This window comes from Mobula hypostoma, chromosome 7, assembly GCF_963921235.1.
Source record: "Mobula hypostoma chromosome 7, sMobHyp1.1, whole genome shotgun sequence".
NCBI lineage: Eukaryota > Metazoa > Chordata > Chondrichthyes > Myliobatiformes > Myliobatidae > Mobula > Mobula hypostoma.
In genome coordinates, this window is record NC_086103.1 from 135879486 (window position 1) to 135899986 (window position 20501).

The 20501-nt window shown below is 38.8% G+C and overlaps 1 protein-coding gene across 5 annotated transcripts in view; it reads left to right on the plus strand.

Annotated features, from left to right (window-relative positions):
* dync2h1 (dynein cytoplasmic 2 heavy chain 1) overlaps nucleotides 1-20501 on the plus strand; it is a 493185-nt gene that overhangs the window by 154807 nt on the left and 317877 nt on the right. For all 5 annotated transcript variants that reach the window (XM_063054085.1, XM_063054084.1, XM_063054086.1 and 2 more), the window contains 8 exons: nucleotides 252-459; nucleotides 4316-4445; nucleotides 7450-7605; nucleotides 9414-9673; nucleotides 11200-11446; nucleotides 12184-12335; nucleotides 12974-13118; nucleotides 14531-14633. In XM_063054085.1, coding sequence (XP_062910155.1) covers nucleotides 252-459; nucleotides 4316-4445; nucleotides 7450-7605; nucleotides 9414-9673; nucleotides 11200-11446; nucleotides 12184-12335; nucleotides 12974-13118; nucleotides 14531-14633 — 1401 coding nt within the window. The remainder of the gene's footprint in view (nucleotides 1-251; nucleotides 460-4315; nucleotides 4446-7449; nucleotides 7606-9413; nucleotides 9674-11199; nucleotides 11447-12183; nucleotides 12336-12973; nucleotides 13119-14530; nucleotides 14634-20501) is intronic.

Here is a 20501-nt window from a genome sequence, read left to right on the forward strand (position 1 = left end):
GTAAGCCCTACAGCTTTTGTAACAGTTTGCTACTGCCATTAAATGAGCTTTAATAGTGCATCTTTGTTATTTTCCCTTTTCCCTTCTCTGTTTTTGCTAAGTAAGTTATCCCCAGGAGCATTTAATTTTCAGCTTTGATTTTTCGGTAATCTCTTAGCAGTATTCCTAACCATATTTGCTTTCTCACCATGTAGAATTGCCTCCAGTTCTCTTGTGAACAACACTAAAGATTGTACTATGCTTCTCTTTAGAAGTTCACTCTTGGATTATCTGTGATGGAGACATTGATCCTGAGTGGATTGAGTCCCTAAACTCTGTGCTGGATGATAATCGACTACTCACCATGCCAAATGGAGAAAGAATTCAATTTGGGCCAAATGTTAATTTTGTGTTTGAAACTCATGATCTTAGCTGTGCTTCTCCTGCTACAATATCCAGAATGGGCATGATTTTCCTGAAGTGAGTACAATTAGCAGTCATTACTGGATCCAACTGTTTCATTTACTGTCTTTTACGTGGAATATAAATAGTTTCAAATGATTTCTCCAGTGGGCAGGCAAAATTAGCTGCAAGATTTCTTTAACATTCCATGTAGTAAATATATTAGCTTAAAAACTAGTGTAATATTTTTCACAAACATTATTGTGCATAGATGCTAATAAAGTAATTTTAAGGTGTGGTCACTTTTGTAACATCGAAAACTCTGCTACTATATAACAAGGTTCCATTAACAACAATAAGGTGATAATTAAGTGATGTTGATTGCAATGTGAATGCTCACAAGCACATTGTGAAAGTAAATCAGCATTAGATTAACCTGTAGTGTAAAATTGGACTACTAAAGTATTAAGCAACTCTAAAATAAAAATTACATTATTTGCTTTATATGATGAATTGGGGTAAGGTACATGCATGTGACTATATCTTAAAGAAGAGGTTTCCTAGACTGAATTGATATTAAAAATATGAAACCTAGAGTGAATTTTATGCTGATAAGTTTCTGGCACATAGCAGATATTCTTATTTTGAGTCTATAAAGTTTAGTTGTAGGTAACCCCAATCAGGGGAACATGAATTCTGCATTTACCCTATCAGGCAGCTTAAGAATGTCGTACGTTTCCATGTGATCGCGTCTCATTCAACTACACTTAGTCTTTGCATAGTCTCTTTACTTGGCACCAACCTGTCTTCCTCAAAATCAACTTACACATTGTGTAATTGTGTTGCCGATAGGTACATAAGACTATAATATTAACATGTGACGTCAACTTTCATTTACATTAGGCATTGCAGGTTTCTCCTCATCATCCAAAAATGTAAGGCAACACAGTTGAAAATAGAGTTTGGAAATTTGCTTACCATATGATTAACCCCAAGAATGTATAATGTTCTAAATACTCCATGAACGGAGGTAAGAACACATGAACATTAGAGGCAGAAACAGGAATAAACCATTTGCTCCCTTCTGTCTGTTCTGACGTTTAGTATCATGACTAGCGTAGTTACACTTTTTCTGCACTAACCTTGTATCCCTTGATTCCCTTAATATCTATAAATCCATGAATCTCTGGCATGAATATACTCAACAACTGAGCCTTTGCAGCCTACATGAGTAGAGAATTGAAAAGATCCGCTCCAGTGTTGTTGAAGAAATTTCTTTACATTTTTGTCTTAAATGGCAAATATTCTTATTTTGAGACTAATGTTTGGTTCTAGACTACCTCATCCAGGGGAATGTGAATCCTGCATCTACTCTATCAGACAGCTGAAGAATGTTGTATGTTTCCATGTGATCACCTCTCATTCATCTACACTCAGTCTTTGCATAATCTCTTCTCTTGGCACAAACCTGTTTTCTCCAAAATCAATCTGCTATTCACATTTCACTTAGTAATGCTTCTGTTAAGGTACCAATCAGGCCCCATATTTAATCAGTTAGTCAAACTGAAAAGAATAAACTGCCGAATGCAAGAGGTAAATACAAGAGATTCTGCAGATGCTGGAAATCCAGAGCAACATAGACAAAATGCTGGAGGAATTCAGCAGGTCAGTATCTATGGAAATGAATAAACAGTTGATATTTCGGACTGAGACCCTTCATCTGGACACAATCAAGCGTTTAGCTTTTGTAGAAATATTTGCTGTCATTTTGTTTGAAACAGCCTTGTAACTATATTTTGTAACCGTTCTAAAGGAAGCATGTGGTGGCTTTTGTTGCTGGTGGTAAGGTTTACTCCTTCCCAAACATAGTACTGATAATTGCCACTGGTTTTAGTTCATGCGATTATGGAATATTATATAAAGCATATTTTGTCTGTTGTTACTGGGATTTGGGAAACAACAGAGTTAGGAAGCTTTTGTATAGCAGGGCCTTGAATAAATTCATTAAAGTAAAATGAAATACATTGTCAATGTCGCTAAATAAACGAACAAGCAACAAGCAAACTGAGACTATGACAAAGAAAAAGTGTCTTACTGAACCATTCCCATTCCTCATACTTGTCTGTTAAAAAGGCTTTTCATTCAACGTTAAAAGTAAATCTATTATCAAAGTACATAGACGTTACCATACTCAACCCTGAGATTTGTTTTCTTGCGGTTGTACACAGTAAATGCAAGATACAAAGTACGTTCAGTGAAAGTCTGCACCCGACAAGACAAACAACCAATGTGCAAAAAGCAACAAACTGCAAATACAAAAGGGAAAATAATAAATAAGCAGTATATATCAACAATGTGAGATGAGAAGTCTTTGAAATGTTGTGGGAACGGTTTAGTGATGGGGCGAGTGCAGTTCAAGGATTCAAAGTACACTTATTATTAAAGTATCTATGCAGTTATACAACCCTGAGATTCCTCTTCCCACAGACAGCCACGAAACAAAGAAACACCATGGAACCTGTTCAAAGAAAACATCGAACACCCAACACACAAAAAAAGACCAAATCGCGCAAACGGCAAAGAAATAAGTGAGAAACACAGAATATAAAACATCAAACCACTATGTCAGTGAAGCAATCCAGGAATGTTTAGTTTCGTTCAGTTCAGTTTTGCGCTGTTTTGTTCGTTGACTGCAGGTTACAGAGTCAGTCCGCACCAATCAAAATTGTACAAAATAGCAATAAAAGAAGGAGTAAGCAGAAACCACAAACACATCATAACATGAACTACAGAGTCCACTCCACAAACTGCGTCGATTAAACCTTAACCAAGACCCAAGTCTCCAGGACCATCTTCTGGCAGCTTTGAGAGAGAGAGAGAGGGAGAGGGAGGGAGGGGGTGAGAGAGATAGAGATGTATATATATATATATATATATATATATGTCACATGCAGGCACCTTCCTCCGGCAGCAGTGAGTGAAGGGGTGAAGGGGAGAGAGGGAGAATGGTTAAACACAGGCAGATGGCACAGGACACTCATTCACCTTCCACTCTCGTCTTCACTGATTTCAATCTTGATGCTTTAATCGGCGAGATCGGAGAGAAATTGACTTGATTACGGGCTTGCGCTCCATCTCCAGGCCGCACACTCCTCTCTTTCTTTTCAAATCTTTTTATTGTTATACAAAAAAAAACGAGTACATTGAAGTAACAACACTCACAGTGTCTCAAAAAAGACATTATCTTAAAGATTGAAAAAATTTTTTTTTGTGATAACAAAAAAAACCTACTAAGCAGAAAAGTAAGGAAAAAAAAGAACCCATTAGGTGTACAACCCCAGAGTCATGCGTCATACAAAAAACTTCTAAACGCACACTCCTCTCAAAACCTCACTGAACTCCCTCAGAGACAGCAAAGTGCCAGATTGCTCAATCAGCCCAAAACACACCATCAAAATGTAAATCCTAGGTTCCAGTAGTAGCAGAATTATATTTGAAAGAAGAGAAGTAAAAGAAGTAGTTTTGTGAACTGTCTGAAGGATGTCGTTTATCTTTGGTTGTGTTGTTCTCTGGTGCCATTTCCTTCCGACCCTCTGGTTATACCCCCTGATCCAAGAGCATGATGGTTGGGGTGTAATAGCAGTTCCTGATGCTCCTGTGTGTTCCTGATGGTAGCAGAGAGAAGAGAGCATGGCTTGGGTGGTGGGTGTCCTTGATGGATGCTGCTTCCTGCGACAGCGCTCCATTGCACTCATCTTTACTCATTACTAAAAGAAATTTCCATGTTTATCATATACTTGACTAAAATGTTTTGACTTATTTGCTAGATTTCAACAGAATTTAGAACAAACGTGCAAATGTTGTAGCAAAATAAAAAGCAGTAACTTATTTATTTTACTATGCTGCAAAATGCCTGCTTGTTTCCAAATCTTAGTGATGAAGATATAGATGTAAATTCTTTGGTGAAGTCTTGGCTGCGAAACCAGGCAGATGAATGCAGGAACAATCTTGAAAACTGGATTGGCGACTACTTTGAGAAGAGCTTGAACTGGGTTTTGAAGCAAGTGAGTGATCTTTGCAAATCCTAAATTCTTTTGCACAATATGGATAAGTATTTTTAGATGATAATGATGTTAAATAGAAGAAATATAAGAACAAATCTTCTACTTTTTCCAGCGAAAGCCTATAATGTAGGCTAAGGCACAACTATCACCTCACATGCATGAACTCCTCATAGAATCCCTGGCTGTTAGGCTAAGAAATCTGTTCACTCAGCCTGTGTAAGATTATATCTGCACAAGTACATGTAAGCTTACACAGTCTGTTAAAATCCTGTTAAAATGACTGTAGAAATTGGGTATCATGAGAAAAGTCAAGTAGAATTTTTTTTGTCAGTTAAGATTTAAAAAATTCTTTGTAAGTATTTGTTTCCAACACTTACTTTTATGATAGATGCAGAGAGATCTTGTATGTGGATGCAAAAACATTGGAAACATATAGAGACAGTGACAGCTTTGATAATGAGACTGAAGATGGGGCTTCACTGGCTGTCAAGTACGATCTATTAGTGCATCAGGCCAGTTGCATTGAGAGTAGTTTGCCCTATAGTAGCAGTGCTGGACTTCAATATGCTGGGATTCAGGCAGTAGACTGTGTCCAGGATCATCTTAGAAGTAAAAGAGCCCATGGGCCACCAGCTTGGAATCTTGAGTGAGTGATGATCAGCTCCACACTTTTACACCATTGGATTATACCACTTAAATGCTATTTAAGTGAAGAAGTATTAGTATCCTCTGAACAATGTGACGACAAACCAAGTTATCAGACAATTGATGCTAATGAGAGAGGGGAGACAAATGGAGAAACGTTCAAAATGTTAATGAGAGAGGAGAGAGATAATGGAAAAGAAACACAATTCAGAATATTGACAGACCGGTTGCTTTGAACCTGAACTGTTTGAAGTTTGATGGACAGGCGATACCCCAGCAGGGGGATAAAAAGAACAGGTTCGCTAAGGCACGACAGACACCACGAGATTACGAGATAACAAGACCCTGGAAGAGCGGTGTGCCCTGACAAGTTGGTGGGAGTTTGGAGGTCCGGTTTGCGGGAACCGACCATAGACACACAGGGTGCAAAGGTACGATCGGTGGGAACCTGGTGTGTGTGTCCGCCCTTGCCTGGGTGCCGGGTTCACCGCGGAAGAACGGTCGTTTTTGGAACGGAGGGGTCACAGTCGGTGACCACAGTGTGATAGACGACATAAAAGGGTCCGCCCGAAACCACCTGTGAACATCAAAGGTCTGCCTGAATCAAATTTGCATCTATCTCTATCTATCTATCTCTCTCTCCCTCTCCCTCTCCCTCTCCCTCTCCCCCCCCGCCCCCAACGGCACAACAGCGATTACTGCGAACTGTACTCAGCTGAACTGAACTCTGCGTTACTTGAGACTGATCACTTTACCCCTAGACTGCGATAGAGCTTGGTTGATTCCTATTACCCTAGTTCTGTGTACATGTCTGTTTTATCTTTGCTAACCTGTTGCATTTATATCCTTATGATTAGAGTACTGTGTTACTTATTTCTTTAATAAAACTTTATTAGTTTCTAGTAAACCAGACTCCAACTAGTGGTCCATTTCTGCTGGTTTGGCAACCCAGTTACGGGGTACGTAACAGCAACAATAACACTTCATATTTATTAATATACTGAACAACATCTAAGTATGCAGTATAACTTTGATCTTTAGTGTAATATCAGACGTGTGAGGTTCACATAGCATGGAGTGCCTACAGGTTATTTCTAGTGTTGCTAATTCTTACTAACACTGCAATGCTAGAGCTAAAAATGATCATGAGGGTGTCCTGCTGATTCCTGGAGTTCAAAAATAATCAATAAGCATTGCATTAGGTGGTATTTACATCCTTAATAATTGTTTGTCAGAATAAAAATGGTGACTCCAAGTTCATTTTGAAAAGTGATTCCTTTTTAAGTTTGGTACTTTAAGCAGTTGATGTAGTTTTCAACTCAGTTATTGTGTCCAGAATTAACTATGATGGTGAGAAGTAGTTGTGGGCAACAAATCTGTTCAAATAACTTCTGTTAGCTTTCCATCTTATTACCTACAATCTTCAATACACTTTAATTCACTGAGCCAATAGCTCCTTTACAAAAATTGAACAATTATCTGTCAAGCACTAGCAGAATATACACCCAGTGGACACTTTGTTAGTTACCTCATGTACCTAATAAAGTGGCTACTGAGTGTATGTTTGAGGTCTTCTGCTCCTGTAGCCCACCCACTTCGAGGTTCAACATGTGCATTCAGAGATGCTCTTCTGCAATGCGTGGTTATTTGAGTTACTGTCACCTTCCTGTCATCGTGTACCAGTTTGGCCATTCTCCTCCAACTGCTCTCATTAACGAGGCATTTTCATCTACAGAACTGCCACTCACGGGATGTTTCTTCTTTTTTGCACCATTTTCTATAAACTGTAGAGGCTGTTGTGTGTGAAAATCCCAAGAGATCAACAATTTCTGAGATAGTCAAAGCACCCCCTCTGGCACCAACAATCATTCCATGGTCAAAGTCACTTTGATCATGTTTTTGCCCTATCAAATGTTTGACCTGAAAGACAATTATACCTCCTAACTATGTCTGCATGCTTTTATGCACTGAGTTGCTGCCACATGAGTGGCTGATTAGGTATTGGCATTAACATGCAGGTGCCCCGATAAAGTGGCCACTGAGTGTAAATATTTTACTCATATTTATGGGGAGAAGGCAGGAGAATGGGGTTGAAAGGGATACTAAATCAATCATGATTACATGGTCAAGTAAACTCGATGGGCTGAATGGCCCAATTTTTCTCCTATGCCTTATGGTCTTAAATAATACCAGACTTAATGAACTATAAAAGTTAAACAAAATGTAAAATTTTCTGCAAAATTTTCAAATATCAATTTGTTATTAATAAAACTGGTCAGTGCATTGACTATAAATGCAGAATGCTTATAAATGAAGAATAATTATTAAAATGATTGTAAAATTGATACTTCTTTTTCAGAATGACTTTGTAGTAGAAACAAGTCTGGTTGGAACAGTTTTGAATGGTCTTTCTCATCTTCATGGATGTATGGAATGTGGACAATTCATAATAAGTTTAATTAGAGGTCTTGGTGGCAATCTTAACATGAAATCTCGACAAGAATTTTCTAAAGAGGTATGTGAATGTTGTATTGCAGATCTAAAAATTAAAACACATAACTGCTCATGATTTTAAAATTAAAATTTCATGAAGACCACATGTTTTGGTAATTTATGAAGTAAGTCCAGCGCATATATTGGGTAAATTCTGTTACTTAGTTTAGTATCCTCAAATAATTTATGCCTACATCCTCATTGTTATCAGTTTGTTTTCTCTTATGGTAACCAGATTTTGAGAATGTTGCCACATGTATAAATGTTCCTATACACAGTTATAGGAATTAAAAGGATGGGAAAAAAGAAAGATTGTAAGTTGTATCAATGGTTCAACTTGTACAAGTTGAAAGATTGTACAAATGGTATTTTATATGAAGTTTTTTTAATTGTCTACAAATTATATTCAGAAATCACCATGAGAATTTGAGAATAGAGCCAACTTTCATTTAAGATTATGAAAATTAGTGGGAGGAATAGGTCAGTAGGTTTAGGAGACAGTTTAATGCAGCGGTCCCCAACCACCGGGCTGTGGACCGGTACTGGACCGCAAAGCATGTGCTACTGGGCCGCGAGGAAACGATATGATTTGGCGATATGAGTCAGCTGCACAATTCCTCATTCCCTGTAACGCACTGTTGAGCTTGAACACACGCGAGGTCATTACGCACGCGTCATCCATGTCAGCGCGGGAAGGAGATCAACCCCTCGAGCTTGCAAATGATGGCGGGCTGAAAAGCATGTTTGACATACCATCTCTGCCGGCATTCTGGATCAAAGTCAAGGCTCAATATCCTGAGATAGCCACGAAAGCACTGAAAATGTTGCTTCCATTTCCAACATATCTCTGCAATGAATGCAACGAAAACTAAATTGCAGAATAGACTGGACATAAGGAACCTCCTTCGAGTATCGCTGTCTCCCGTCACCCCTCGATAGGACTGTCTTGTTGCAGGAAAACAAGCCCTGGGCTCCCACTGATTCAGCGATATTGGTGCATTGCAATGATTTTATATGTTCATACGGGGAAAATATGTGCTGTGTGTTTAATATCCAAACGTTACTTAGAATGTTATGATGCTATTGACTTATATAGCCATATAACCATATAACAATTACAGCACAGAAACAGGCGATCTCTGCCCTTCTAGTCCGTGCTGATCGCTACTCTCACCTAGTCCCACCGACCTGCACTCAGCCCATAACCCTGCATTCCTTTCCTGTCCATATACCTATCCAATTTTTCTTGAAATGATAATATCGAACCTGCCTCTACCACTTCTACTGGAAGTTCGTTCAACACTTACTTCAAGCTCCCCTGATAATTGACTTATTGCTATATTCATGCGAGGAAAATATGCACTGTGTGTTTAATATTAAATTCGTCAGATAAACCCTTTTAGATATGAAATTAAGTGTATTAGCCACTTATCAGCTATATTGCGTTCGTGATTAATACCCCCCCGAACAGAATCGCCAAAAACGATTTGTAGAAAAAAGTCGGCATGTATACGCATGTGCACTGGTGCCCGCGCAAGGCTTCATGGTCATTATAGTCTCTCCATTCTTATTTTCTCTCCATTTCTTATTCAACAGTTTCAGCAACATTGTTGTTCTCTTGACATATAAACTATGAAGTGGCAGGAAGAAGGAATAATGTTTAAAGTTATAAAAACACATCAAATTTTATTTTTATCAACTACTATATATATAATATAATATATCAACTAATATATTGTCAATAATTCATCAACTCTCTAATCTTAAACAAATTGTGTTGGAATGATGTTTTATATATTATAATTGGTGAAAAAAAACATTTTTACTTAGGTTTTAAACTGGGCAAGAGAATCACCACCTGATCCCCGTCAACCTCTGGACACATATTATGATCATCAGAGCGGGCGTCTTATGGCATATCAAATGGAGAAACCAGAAAATCTGACAGCTGATGATTTCAGTAACCCTCAAAACCTTCCTGTCATCCGAACTCCTGACATGCAAAGGGGTTTAGACTATTTTAAGCCTTGGTTAAATTCTAAGAGCAATCATCCATTTATACTAGTAGGACCTGAAGGATGTGGAAAAGGGTAAGATTTAGTAATGGGGTGCATTTTAACTGCATCTTGATTTATTGATTGTTTTGAAGATAATATGCTTATATTGTGAATTGGGTCATAATGGAGAAGGGACATTTCTCATCTTTGTATCTGCCTATGCTGATGTTTGATGCAAACTTTCTTCCTCAATGAGGAGATTGAGCTTCAGGGGTTCACACCATTTGTAAAAAGTAAACATATGCTTTGTTGTATTGTAGATCTTACCAGAAGGGGAATGCATTGATTCAGTGTCTCTGTGCAATGAATAGAATAACATCTGCCAAGTGGCTTATTGGAAAAGAAATCATTTTTATATCAAATGTTTAAAGATTATTTAATTTATTTTTGTTTGTTTTTAAATGATTCTGAATGTCAAGAACATCTTACCTTATCTGTCATTCTAGCTTTTCTGTTCCCTTCAATATTTTGAGAACTCTTCAAATTATTTCCTAACCTTCTCAATTTCTTATTAATGCAATTAAGCCATTTGAATTCTGGTGTTGATATGATCAATCTACATTGTACTCTCTTTTAAAAACAATACATTTTTCAGAGTGTGGTGCCCAGAACTGCTCAAGGTACACCAGATGTGATCAAATAAGTGCTTTATACAATTCTATTACTTCTCTATGTATAAATCAAAGGGACTTTTATTATCTATCTTATTACTTTATATCCAGTTCATGAAATCTTATGAAAATTCTAAGCTGGTGACAGTTGGCATTTTTGGCCACTGTTTGATGCAACATTTAAAAAAGTAAGTTATACAGTATAGTGCAAAAGTCTTGGGCACCATAGCTATATATGTGTTCCTAAGACTTTTGCACAGTACTCTAGTAGCTTTATGTTTTGCACTGTACTGCTACTGCTGTAAAAAAACAAATTTCATGACATATATAAATGACGATAAACCTGATTCTGATATGGGTCTCCATTCTGCACTGGTTGGGAAAAGGGGAAGGGAGAGTGGAGGGAGCGGGAGCACCAGGGAGACATTCAGTAGTGATCAATAAACCAATTGATTGGAATCAAATGACCTTGACCGGTGTTTCAGGGCTGGGTGCGTCTGCACCCGCACTACCCCCCCGCCCGCCCCTGGCTCTCCTTCCCTGCCACCTGCCCCACACTCCTTCCATGGCGTTCCACCCTTGCCATTCCCAACACTGCTTGCTCCCACCAGATTTACAAACTTGTTCTCCGCTCCACATTAACAAATACAATACTGTGCAAATGTCTTAGGCACCCTAGCTACTGTATACATATGTGCCTAAGACCTTTGCACAGTACTGCATATTTGTTTGAAAAGCAAATTGGCTGAATAATAATTGCTCCACTTGGAAAATGGGACATTGTTCTGTTCCTAAATCTTTTGTTGCTAGACCTGTTCCTAAATCTTTTGTTTCTTTTTGCAAAGTTCTGTTATTAAACACAAAATTATAAGTTGTGTCTGTGATTACTGGTTAGTCCCCAATAATGAGATGAAGAGAATTGTTTTAATGGTTCATTTTTATTTTCAGGATGCTTCTTCGTTATGCTTTCTCTCAGCTCAGATCCACACAGATTGCAACAGTTCACTGTAGTGCACAGACCTCACCTCGACATATTCTGCAAAAGTTGAGCCAGACGTGCATGGTTATAAGTTCCAACACTGGCCGTGTATACAGGCCCAGGGATTGCGAACATTTAGTATTATACTTGAAAGATATTAATCTACCCAAACCAGACAAGTGGGGAACCAGCAGTGTTATTGCTTTACTGCAACAGGTTAGATCATTATTCTGTTTATTATGTGTATTTGTCATTTTTACTTTAGCTGTTTTTATGCTTAGTTTTATGCAGCTTTACAGCATAGTACTTAAATGTTTTGGAATCATTTAACATGGTTAACAGTATAATTGACCTGATGTATATGAAATCCTACTGGGCAATAGATGGTCATCCTAACTTGGAGGATTTTATTTTTGAAGCTGTATTATTGTTATTGTCATTTTTTTCTCATTTGTTCTCTCTCTTTAAATTGCTTCCATACCCAATAGACTATGAATCATCTTCAACCCTGAGAGACAGCCCGAGTAGGAAAAAAAAAGACTGAACTATATGAGGATTAAACTCATAATCTGCGATTTCAATATCATAAATAGTAAATAGGTCTTCTGGAATGTAATCAATTGTTCTGAGCTACAGAATTGTGGCCAGATTGTACTTAGTTAATGATTTGACCTCTGGTTTGTAAACTAAAATTAAGCTCCATACTTTGCTTCTTCTGAAGGCATTCTTGGAAATATGTTATTTGAGGGACGGTAGGACATTCCCTGTATCCTAACGGCAAGTTTTATTTGGAAGTACAAGGGCCATGGGGGTCTTAAAAGATAGAAAATCCAAAATTTATACTTAAGTTCTTATACAGTATCATTTATTCAATCTCTAACAACAGCTTGGTGGCCTTCTAATTAGTTTATAAACTTGTATTTCCTTTATTTATTGAACTAAAATTTCAAAAGGTATTGACTTATCGTGGATTTTATGATGAGAATTTGGAATGGGTTGGATTAGAACATATTCAGATTGTGGCTTCAATGTCAGTTGGTGGAGCTATGGGACGACATGCCCTAACAACAAGATTTACATCTATTGTCAGGATCTGTACAATAAAGTAAGTACTATTCTTCCTGGTGAAAGTTATATAGAATACTGTTTGTGAGTTAAGTTATGGTGTATCAGTACTATGGATCATAAATGCTATGTGCTGGGTAGGCTGCCCAAACACACTCTATGTATTATGAGAGGCTATGCTCCTTCAAGTCTTTCTATGGTTAGAAGAAAAAAAAACAAAAGTAGTTCCCTTATGATGCAGTGGAGCCTTTTAAAATAATTATAATTAAGCAAAAGTCGAGGCTCTACACTGGAAATGTGACAAAGAGGTATGTAACTATGAAGTTGCAGCTGAGAGCCTCTTTTTATCAGTAGCTCATTCACATTCATTTCACTAGCAGGACCAAGGGAAGTTTAATTTTTATAGTACTTTAGAGTGACTACGTTGAAATTTGGTAATTTTTATTTTTGATCCCATTTGTTTGAAGAGGGACTGGATACCACGAAGCCTCAAAAAACGAAAATTACAGATGTGACTGGTGGTGCCCACGTACGTGTGTAACTCACTGCCTGTAGTGTGCCTGTTGTGTGGGAGAGGGGTGGTTGGTGAAATGGTGAAGTATTATATAGAATATGCAACATGGTGGTAAAGTCCCCATTCCTCTTGTTGAGAAATGTTTGTTCTTAATTTAATTTTAGTTATCCTGATAGAGAGCAACTGCAGGCAATATACAGTGCATATTTGCAGCCTGTGCTACATAAGAATCTGAAAAATCATCCTATATGGGGGAGTCTTACCCGAATACATCAGCTGGCCAGTTCACTAGTACAAGTTTATGAACAGGTTTGTGAAACGTGTTACTTCTGATACACTTAATACTAAATTAAATTTTAATTTTCATTAGTGACTTTTGAGAGATAATTTGAGTGTTGCAGAGAAAGAGGTTGGTGATGAGGATAATGAGAGAGCAGTGATGACATCTTTTACCAGGCCATGGTGCACTTCTCTTCCAATATTAATCTGCTAGCATCATTATTTTTGTACAATGGTATAGCTTGCCCAATAATGATCCATTGTAAGCAAATAATGCATGATGTATGATTTCTTCTTGTTTGTGCCAAAGCAATGCTCATTACGATTTTTGGGTATCTAGCAAAGGATAGTAAATAAAAGACAAAAACTGCTAGAGATTTGTTGTATATTAGACAGCAATGGTGAAGAGCTAACGTTTAGGGCAGGTAACCATTCATCAGAACTGGGTTCGTAGTTAAGGTGGTAGAGTCCATGTACAAAAATAAAAGTCCAACCAGCAAACACATTTTTTAATCAACTGTTGTTCCCAAGCTAGAGATTTTCCTGGGCATGGAAAGATCAAAAATGTAAATCAGATGAGCTTCCAAATACCTTTGCCTGTTGCTATGTGGTGCCTATGATTTAGACCAACGTGTGAAAATTATTGGTGCAATTGAAGATGACGAATTTGTGACCATTATTTATACAGATGTTTATTTGTTGAGTTGGAAAATTTAGATCAATGTTTATCACTGATTGCAAAAGCATGAAAGCTGTTAGTTTTATGGGTGGCAAAACAAAATGCATTAGTAAATTTTCCTCTCCCTTTGTTATACAATTTAAAAATATTGGCATAAAAGTTTAGAATAGATTCATCAATAGGATCTACAATAGGATCAACAAATCAGAAGTTAGCCAAGTGAGGCCAGTGTATGGCATGAGAAAGACCAGCAGATGGTGCTATTCCCATGCAAATGCTCTTGCTGCATTTTGGGAGCTGATGTTAGAGTAACCTCAAATAACAGCACTGTATTTTATAACTGATGTATTATGCTGCCAGAGTTTGTCAACCATATTTAAGTAAACCACCAAAGAGGGGTTCCTTTCACTTGGATGGTGCTGCAAATCTTCTCAAAAATACTAAATTGGGTGTAAAGGATGTTAAGACATTCTGAAAAGAACACAGAAGAGAAACTGTGGCAATTAGTTTGTTCCCTTAAATGTTCTTAATAATGTTATTCATGTTATGTTCCTATTCTGTGTAATTTTTCAAAGAAAATTGAGAAAATAATTTGGTACTTTGCAGTTGCACATCATTTTGGCCACTGGTAAATGTATAGGGTGACTATTTAGAACTATTAACACAGATAGCATATTGACAAAGCCACTTCAAACAATTGGTTGCTGCATTAAAATTGCTTTCATTTTTATTATATTAATAAACTGTTTACTGTTCTATACAGGTTCGGACAAAGTTCACAGTAGACGATAATGGTCATTACCTCTTTACTCCTTGCATTCTTACTCAATGGGTACTTGGGTTGTTTCGCTATGACCTTGAGGGAGGTAAGATCCTCATTAACTAAAAGTCATACCTTATTCTCTTTTCTCCCTCATTCTAACTTGTTCCTGTGAAATGAATATTTAAATTCTGTAACTATCAACAGAGAATCTGTTTCCTTTCATAAAAGGCATTTTCTAAAAAAAGTTCAAATGAAATGGGGAAAATACAGATTACTAATTTCTGTCTTTGCATTTCTCTTAATATGTCTATTCTCTGCCTGACAGTTAGAACGCTTAATTCAAAAAGATATGTCAAAAAATTAGTGATTATTAGATTATTTGGTTTTGGTTTATTATTATCAAATGTGTACTAAGATACAGTGAAAAGCTTGTCTGCATACAGTTCATACAGATCAAATCATTACACAGTGCATTAAGCTTGGTGAAGGGGTGAAGGTAAAACAATGCAGAAAAAAGTGTAAAAGCTACTGAAAGAATGCAGTTAAGGTAAATGATAAAGTGCAAGATCATTATGAGGTCAGGAGTCCATCAGCGAATGCGATCTCACTGACTCTCCATGCAGCCTTGGATCACCCGGACAATACAAATACCTATGTCAGGATGCTATTTAATGACTACAGTTCAGCATTTAACACCACCATTTCTATAGTCCTGATCGTAAGCTACAGAACCTGGGCCTCTGTACCTCCCTCTGCAACTGGATCCTCAACTTTCTAACCAGAAGACCACAATCTGTGCAGATTGGTAATAACATCTCCACCTTGCTGACAGTCAACACTGGGGAACCTCAGGGATGTGTGCTGAGCCCACTGCTCTACTCTTTCTACTCCATAACTGTGGCTAAGCACAGCTCAAATGCCATCTAAAAATTTGCTGATGATACAACCATTGTTGGCAGATTCTCAGATAGTGACAAGAGGGTGCATAGGAGTGAGATATACCGCCTAGTTGAGTGTTGTCGCAGCAATAACTTTGCTTTCAATGTCAGAAAGACGAAAGAGCTGATTGTGGACCAGAAAGGGTAAGATGAGGGAACACACATCAGTCCACATAGAGGGATCAGAAGTGGAGAGAGTGAGTAATTTCAAGTTCCTGGGTGTTAATACCTCGGAGGACCTAACCTCATCCCAACATATTGATGCAGCTATAAGGAAGGCAAGACAGTGACTGTATTTCATTCGGAGTTTGAGAAGATTTGGTGTGTCATGTAAGACACTTGCAAATTTCTACTGAGGTACCATGGAGAGCATTTTGACTGGCTGCATCACCCTTTGGTATGGGGATGGGGGTGGGAGCTACTGCATAAGATCGAAGTATGCTGCTACAGATTTGTAAAATTAGTCAGCTCCAAGATGGGTACTAGCCTGTATAGTACAGAAGACATCCTCAAGGAGCGGTACCTCAGAGGGACGGTGTCCATTATTAAGGACCCCATCACCTAGGACATGCCCTCTTCTCATTGTTACCATCAGGAAAGAGGTACAAAAGCCTGAAGGCACACACTCGTTAATTCAGGAATAGCTTCTTCCTCTCTGCCATCTGATTTCTAAATGGACATTGAACCCATGAACAATAACTCACTTATTATTATTTTTGTTTCTGTACTATTTTATTTTAACTGTTTATATATATATTTGCTGTAACTGAAATTTTTCTATATTTATCTTGTATTGCATTGTACTGCTGCTGCAAAGTTAACAAATTTCACGACATATGCGGATGGTCCTAAACCTGATTCTGATTCTGATCTTATGGTGCAAACAATCTATCCAGGAATCTGATAACATTGGGCTAGAAGTTGCCCTTGAACCTGGTGGTAGTACCTTTAGGCTTTTGTATCTTCTTCCTGATTGGAGGGAGGAAGAGAGAATGTTTGAGATGGGTGTAGACTTTGATTATGTTGGCTGCTTTACTGAGGCAGTGAGAAGTATAGGCAGAGTCCATAGAGAGGAGGCTGGTCCCTGTGATGCACTGAGCTACGTATGTCCACAACTCTGTAGTTTCTTGTGGTCACTTGCAGAGTAGTTACCAGGCCAAGTTGTTATGTATCCAGACAGTATTGATTTCTGTGGTGCACTGATTAAAAATGGTGAGGGTTGATGTGTCTCTACTAGATTTCTTTAGCTTCTTGTGGAAGTAGATGCGTTGGTAAGCTTTCTTGGCCTTGGTATCTTTGTGGCTGGATCGGGACAGGTGATGTTCACACCTAGGAACTTGAAGCTCTCAACCTTCTCAACCTCACCACTGTTGATGTAGACAGGAAGATGTGCACTGCCCCTCTTTTTAAAATGAATGACCAGCTCTTTTTTTGACATTGAGGGAAAGGTTGCTGTCATGACAGCATGTCAATAAGCTCTCTATCTTCTTTCTTTATTCTGATTCATTTTTATTAGAGGTGAGGCCAACTATGGTAGTATCATCTGTAAACTTGTAGATGAAACTTGTAAAACTTGGCCATACAGTCAAGGGAATAGAGTGTGGGGACTGCCAGCCTTGTGGAGCACCAGTGTTTGGAATAATCATGGTGGAGGTTTTGCTGTTAGAGGTTTGTTGGTCAGGAAATCAAGATGCAATTCTGATGGAGGCATTGACTCCCAGAACCCTGGAGTTTGGTGATTAGTTTGTTTGGAATAATAATATTAAATGCAGAACTGTAGTTAATAAAAGTAGTCCAAATAGGTGTTTTTTACTGTCCAGATGCTCCAGGAATGGATATAGGGCCAGGGAGATGGTACCGCCATTGACCTGTTTCAGTGGTCAGTACATCGCATTGGGTTTAGGTACCATGACCAGCCTCTCAAAGCACTTCATGATGTCAGGGTGTCACAGCCTCTAGACTTTAGTTGTTAAGGCATGTTATCTTTTTTTCTTTGCTGCTCTGCTGATAGTGGTCTTCTTTAAATAGGAGGGAATCATAGCCGGAAGCAGGGAAAGGCTAGATATTTCTGCAAATACCTGTACCAATTGATTTATATCGGATCTAGGAACATCTCCAGGGACACCATTTAGCCCTAATGCTTTTCCCAGTTCTGGAAGACTGATCTTTGTCCATAAGGTGACTGTAGGCATAGGTGCACTGGAGACTGTCAGTGTGTGGTGACATACCTGTTCCTTTTTGTTCAGCTCACTGGGAAGGGAAGTGCTACTGTCGGTAATGCTGTCCGACTTTGTTTTGTAACCTGTTAGAGTATGTGAGCTCTGCCACAGCTATTGGCCAGACTGGGACTTGATTTCGGACTGCTTTGGACTTAATTTTCACTGTGGATGACACTAGCACATGTCGGAGATTGAGAGGAGTGCCAGGGGCAGAAGTGAGTGTAGTCGCTATTAGTAACCAGAAGGCACTTCGGAAGCCGAAAGCTGTGAGGGTAGATAAGTCACAAGGTCATGCCAGCGTTCTGAAAGAGGTATCTGAAGAGGCTGTGGAGGCATTAGTAGTGAGCTTTTAAGCATCACTATGTTCTGGAGTCATTCAGGAGGGTTGGAAAATAGCCAATGTCGCTCCACTCTTTAAGAAGAGAGGGAGGCAAAAGACAGGAAATGATAGGTCAGTCAGCCTGACTTCAGTGGTTGGCAATATGTTGGAATCCATTACTAAGGATGAGGTTTCAAGGTACATGGAGACAAATGATAAAATAGATCAAAGTCAGCATGGTGCCCTTAAAAGGAAATCTTACCTGACGGATCTGATAGAATTCTTTGAGGAAATTATAAGCAGGACAGACAAAAGGAGTATCAGTGGATGTTGCTTGCTTTGATTTTCAGAAAGTCTTTGACAAGTCACTGCTCATGAAACAGCTTAAAAAAGATAAGACCCTGTGGTATAACACCATAAGATATAGGAGCAGAAGTAGGCCATTTGGCCCATAGAGTCTGCTCCGCCATTCAATCATGGGCTGATCTAATTCTCCCAGTCATCCCCACTCCCCTTCTTTCACCTCATACTCTTTGATGCCCTGGCTAATCAAGAACCTATCTATCTCTGCCTTAAATACACCTAATGATCTGGCCTCCACAGCCGCTCATGGCAACAAATTCCACAGATTTACCATCCTCTGACTAAAGTAATTTCTCCGCATCTCAGTTCTAAATGGACATCCTTCAATCCTGAAGCCGTGCCCTCTTGTCCTAGAATCCCTTAACATGGGAAATAACTTTGCCATATCTAATATGTTCAGGCCTTTTAACATTCAGAATGTTTCTATGAGATCCCCCCTCATTCTCCTGAACTCCAGGGAATACAGCCCAAGAGCTGCCAGATGTTCCTCGTATGGTAACCCTTTCATTCCTGGAATCATTCTCGTGAATCTTCTTTGAACCCTCTTCAATGTCAGTATATCCTTTCTAAAATAAGGATCCCAGAACTGCACACAATACTCCAAGTGTGGTCTCACAAGTGCCTAATAGAGCCTCAACATCACATCCCTGCTGTTATATTCTATACCTCTAGAAATGAATGCCAACATTGCATTCGCCTTCTTCACAACTGACTCAACCTGGAGGTTAACCTTTAGGGTATCTTGCATAAGGACTCCCAAGTCCCTTTGCATCTCTGCATTTTGAATTCTCTCCCCATCTAAGTAATAGCCTGCCCGTTTATTTCTTCCACCAAAGTGCATAACCATACACTTTCCAACATTGTGTTTCATTTGCCACTTCCTTGCCCATTCCCCTAAACTATCTAAGTCTCTCCGCAGGCTCTCTGTTTCCTCAACACTACCTGCTCCTCCACCTATCTTTGTAACATCGGTAAATTTAGCCACAAATCCATTAATACCGTAGTCCAAATCATTGACATACATCGTAAAAAGCAGCGGTCCCAACACCGACCCCTGTGGAACTCAATTGGTAACCTGCAGCCAGACAGAATAGGATCCCTTTATTCCCACTCTCTGTTTTCTGCCGATCAGCCAATGCTCCACCTATGTTGGTAACTTCCCTGTAATTCCATGGGCTCTTGTCTTGCTAAGCAGCCTCATGTGCGGCACCTTGTCAAAGGCCTTCTGAAAATCAGAGTACACCACGTCTACTGCATCTCCTTTGTCTACCCTGTTTGAAATTTCCTCAAAGAATTGCAGTAGGTTTGTCAGGCAGGATTTTCCTTACAGGAAACCATGCTGGCTTTGGCCTATCTTGTCATGTGCCTCCAGGTACTCCATAAACTCATCCCTAACAATCGATTCCAACAACTTCCCAAACACGGATGTCAGGCTAACAGGTCTATAGTTTCCTTTCTGCTGCCTCCCACCCTTCTTAAATAGCGGAGTAACATTTGCAATTTTCCAGTCATCCTGTACAATGCCAGAATCTATCGATTCTTGAAAGATCATCGTTAATGCCTCTGCAATCCTTCCAGCTAGTTTCTTCAGAACCCGAGGGTGCATTCCATCTGGTTCAGGAGATTTATCCAACCTCAGACCATTAAGCTTCCTGAGCACCTTCTCAGTCATAAATTTCACTGCACAAACTTCACTTCCCTGACTCTCTTGAATGTCCGGTATACCGCAGACGTCTTCCACTGTGAAGACTGATGCAAAATATGCATTCAGTTCCTCTGTCATCTCTGCATCTCTCATTACAATATCTCCAGCGTCATTTAATATTGGTCCTACATCTACCCTCAACTCTCTTTTACCCTTTATATACTTAAAAAAGCTTTTTGTATCTTCTTTGATATTAGTTGCCAGCTTCCTGTCATCATTCATCTTTTCCTTCCGAATGACCTTCTTAGTTTCCTTCTGCAAGTTTTCAAAAGCTTCCCAATCCTCTATCTTCCCACTAGCTCTGGCTTCCTTGTATGCCCTCTCTTTTGCTTTTACTTTGGCTCTGACTTCACTTGTCAGCCACGGTAGTGTCCCTTTGAAAATTTCTTGTTATTTGGAATATATCTGTTTTGCACTTTCTTCATTT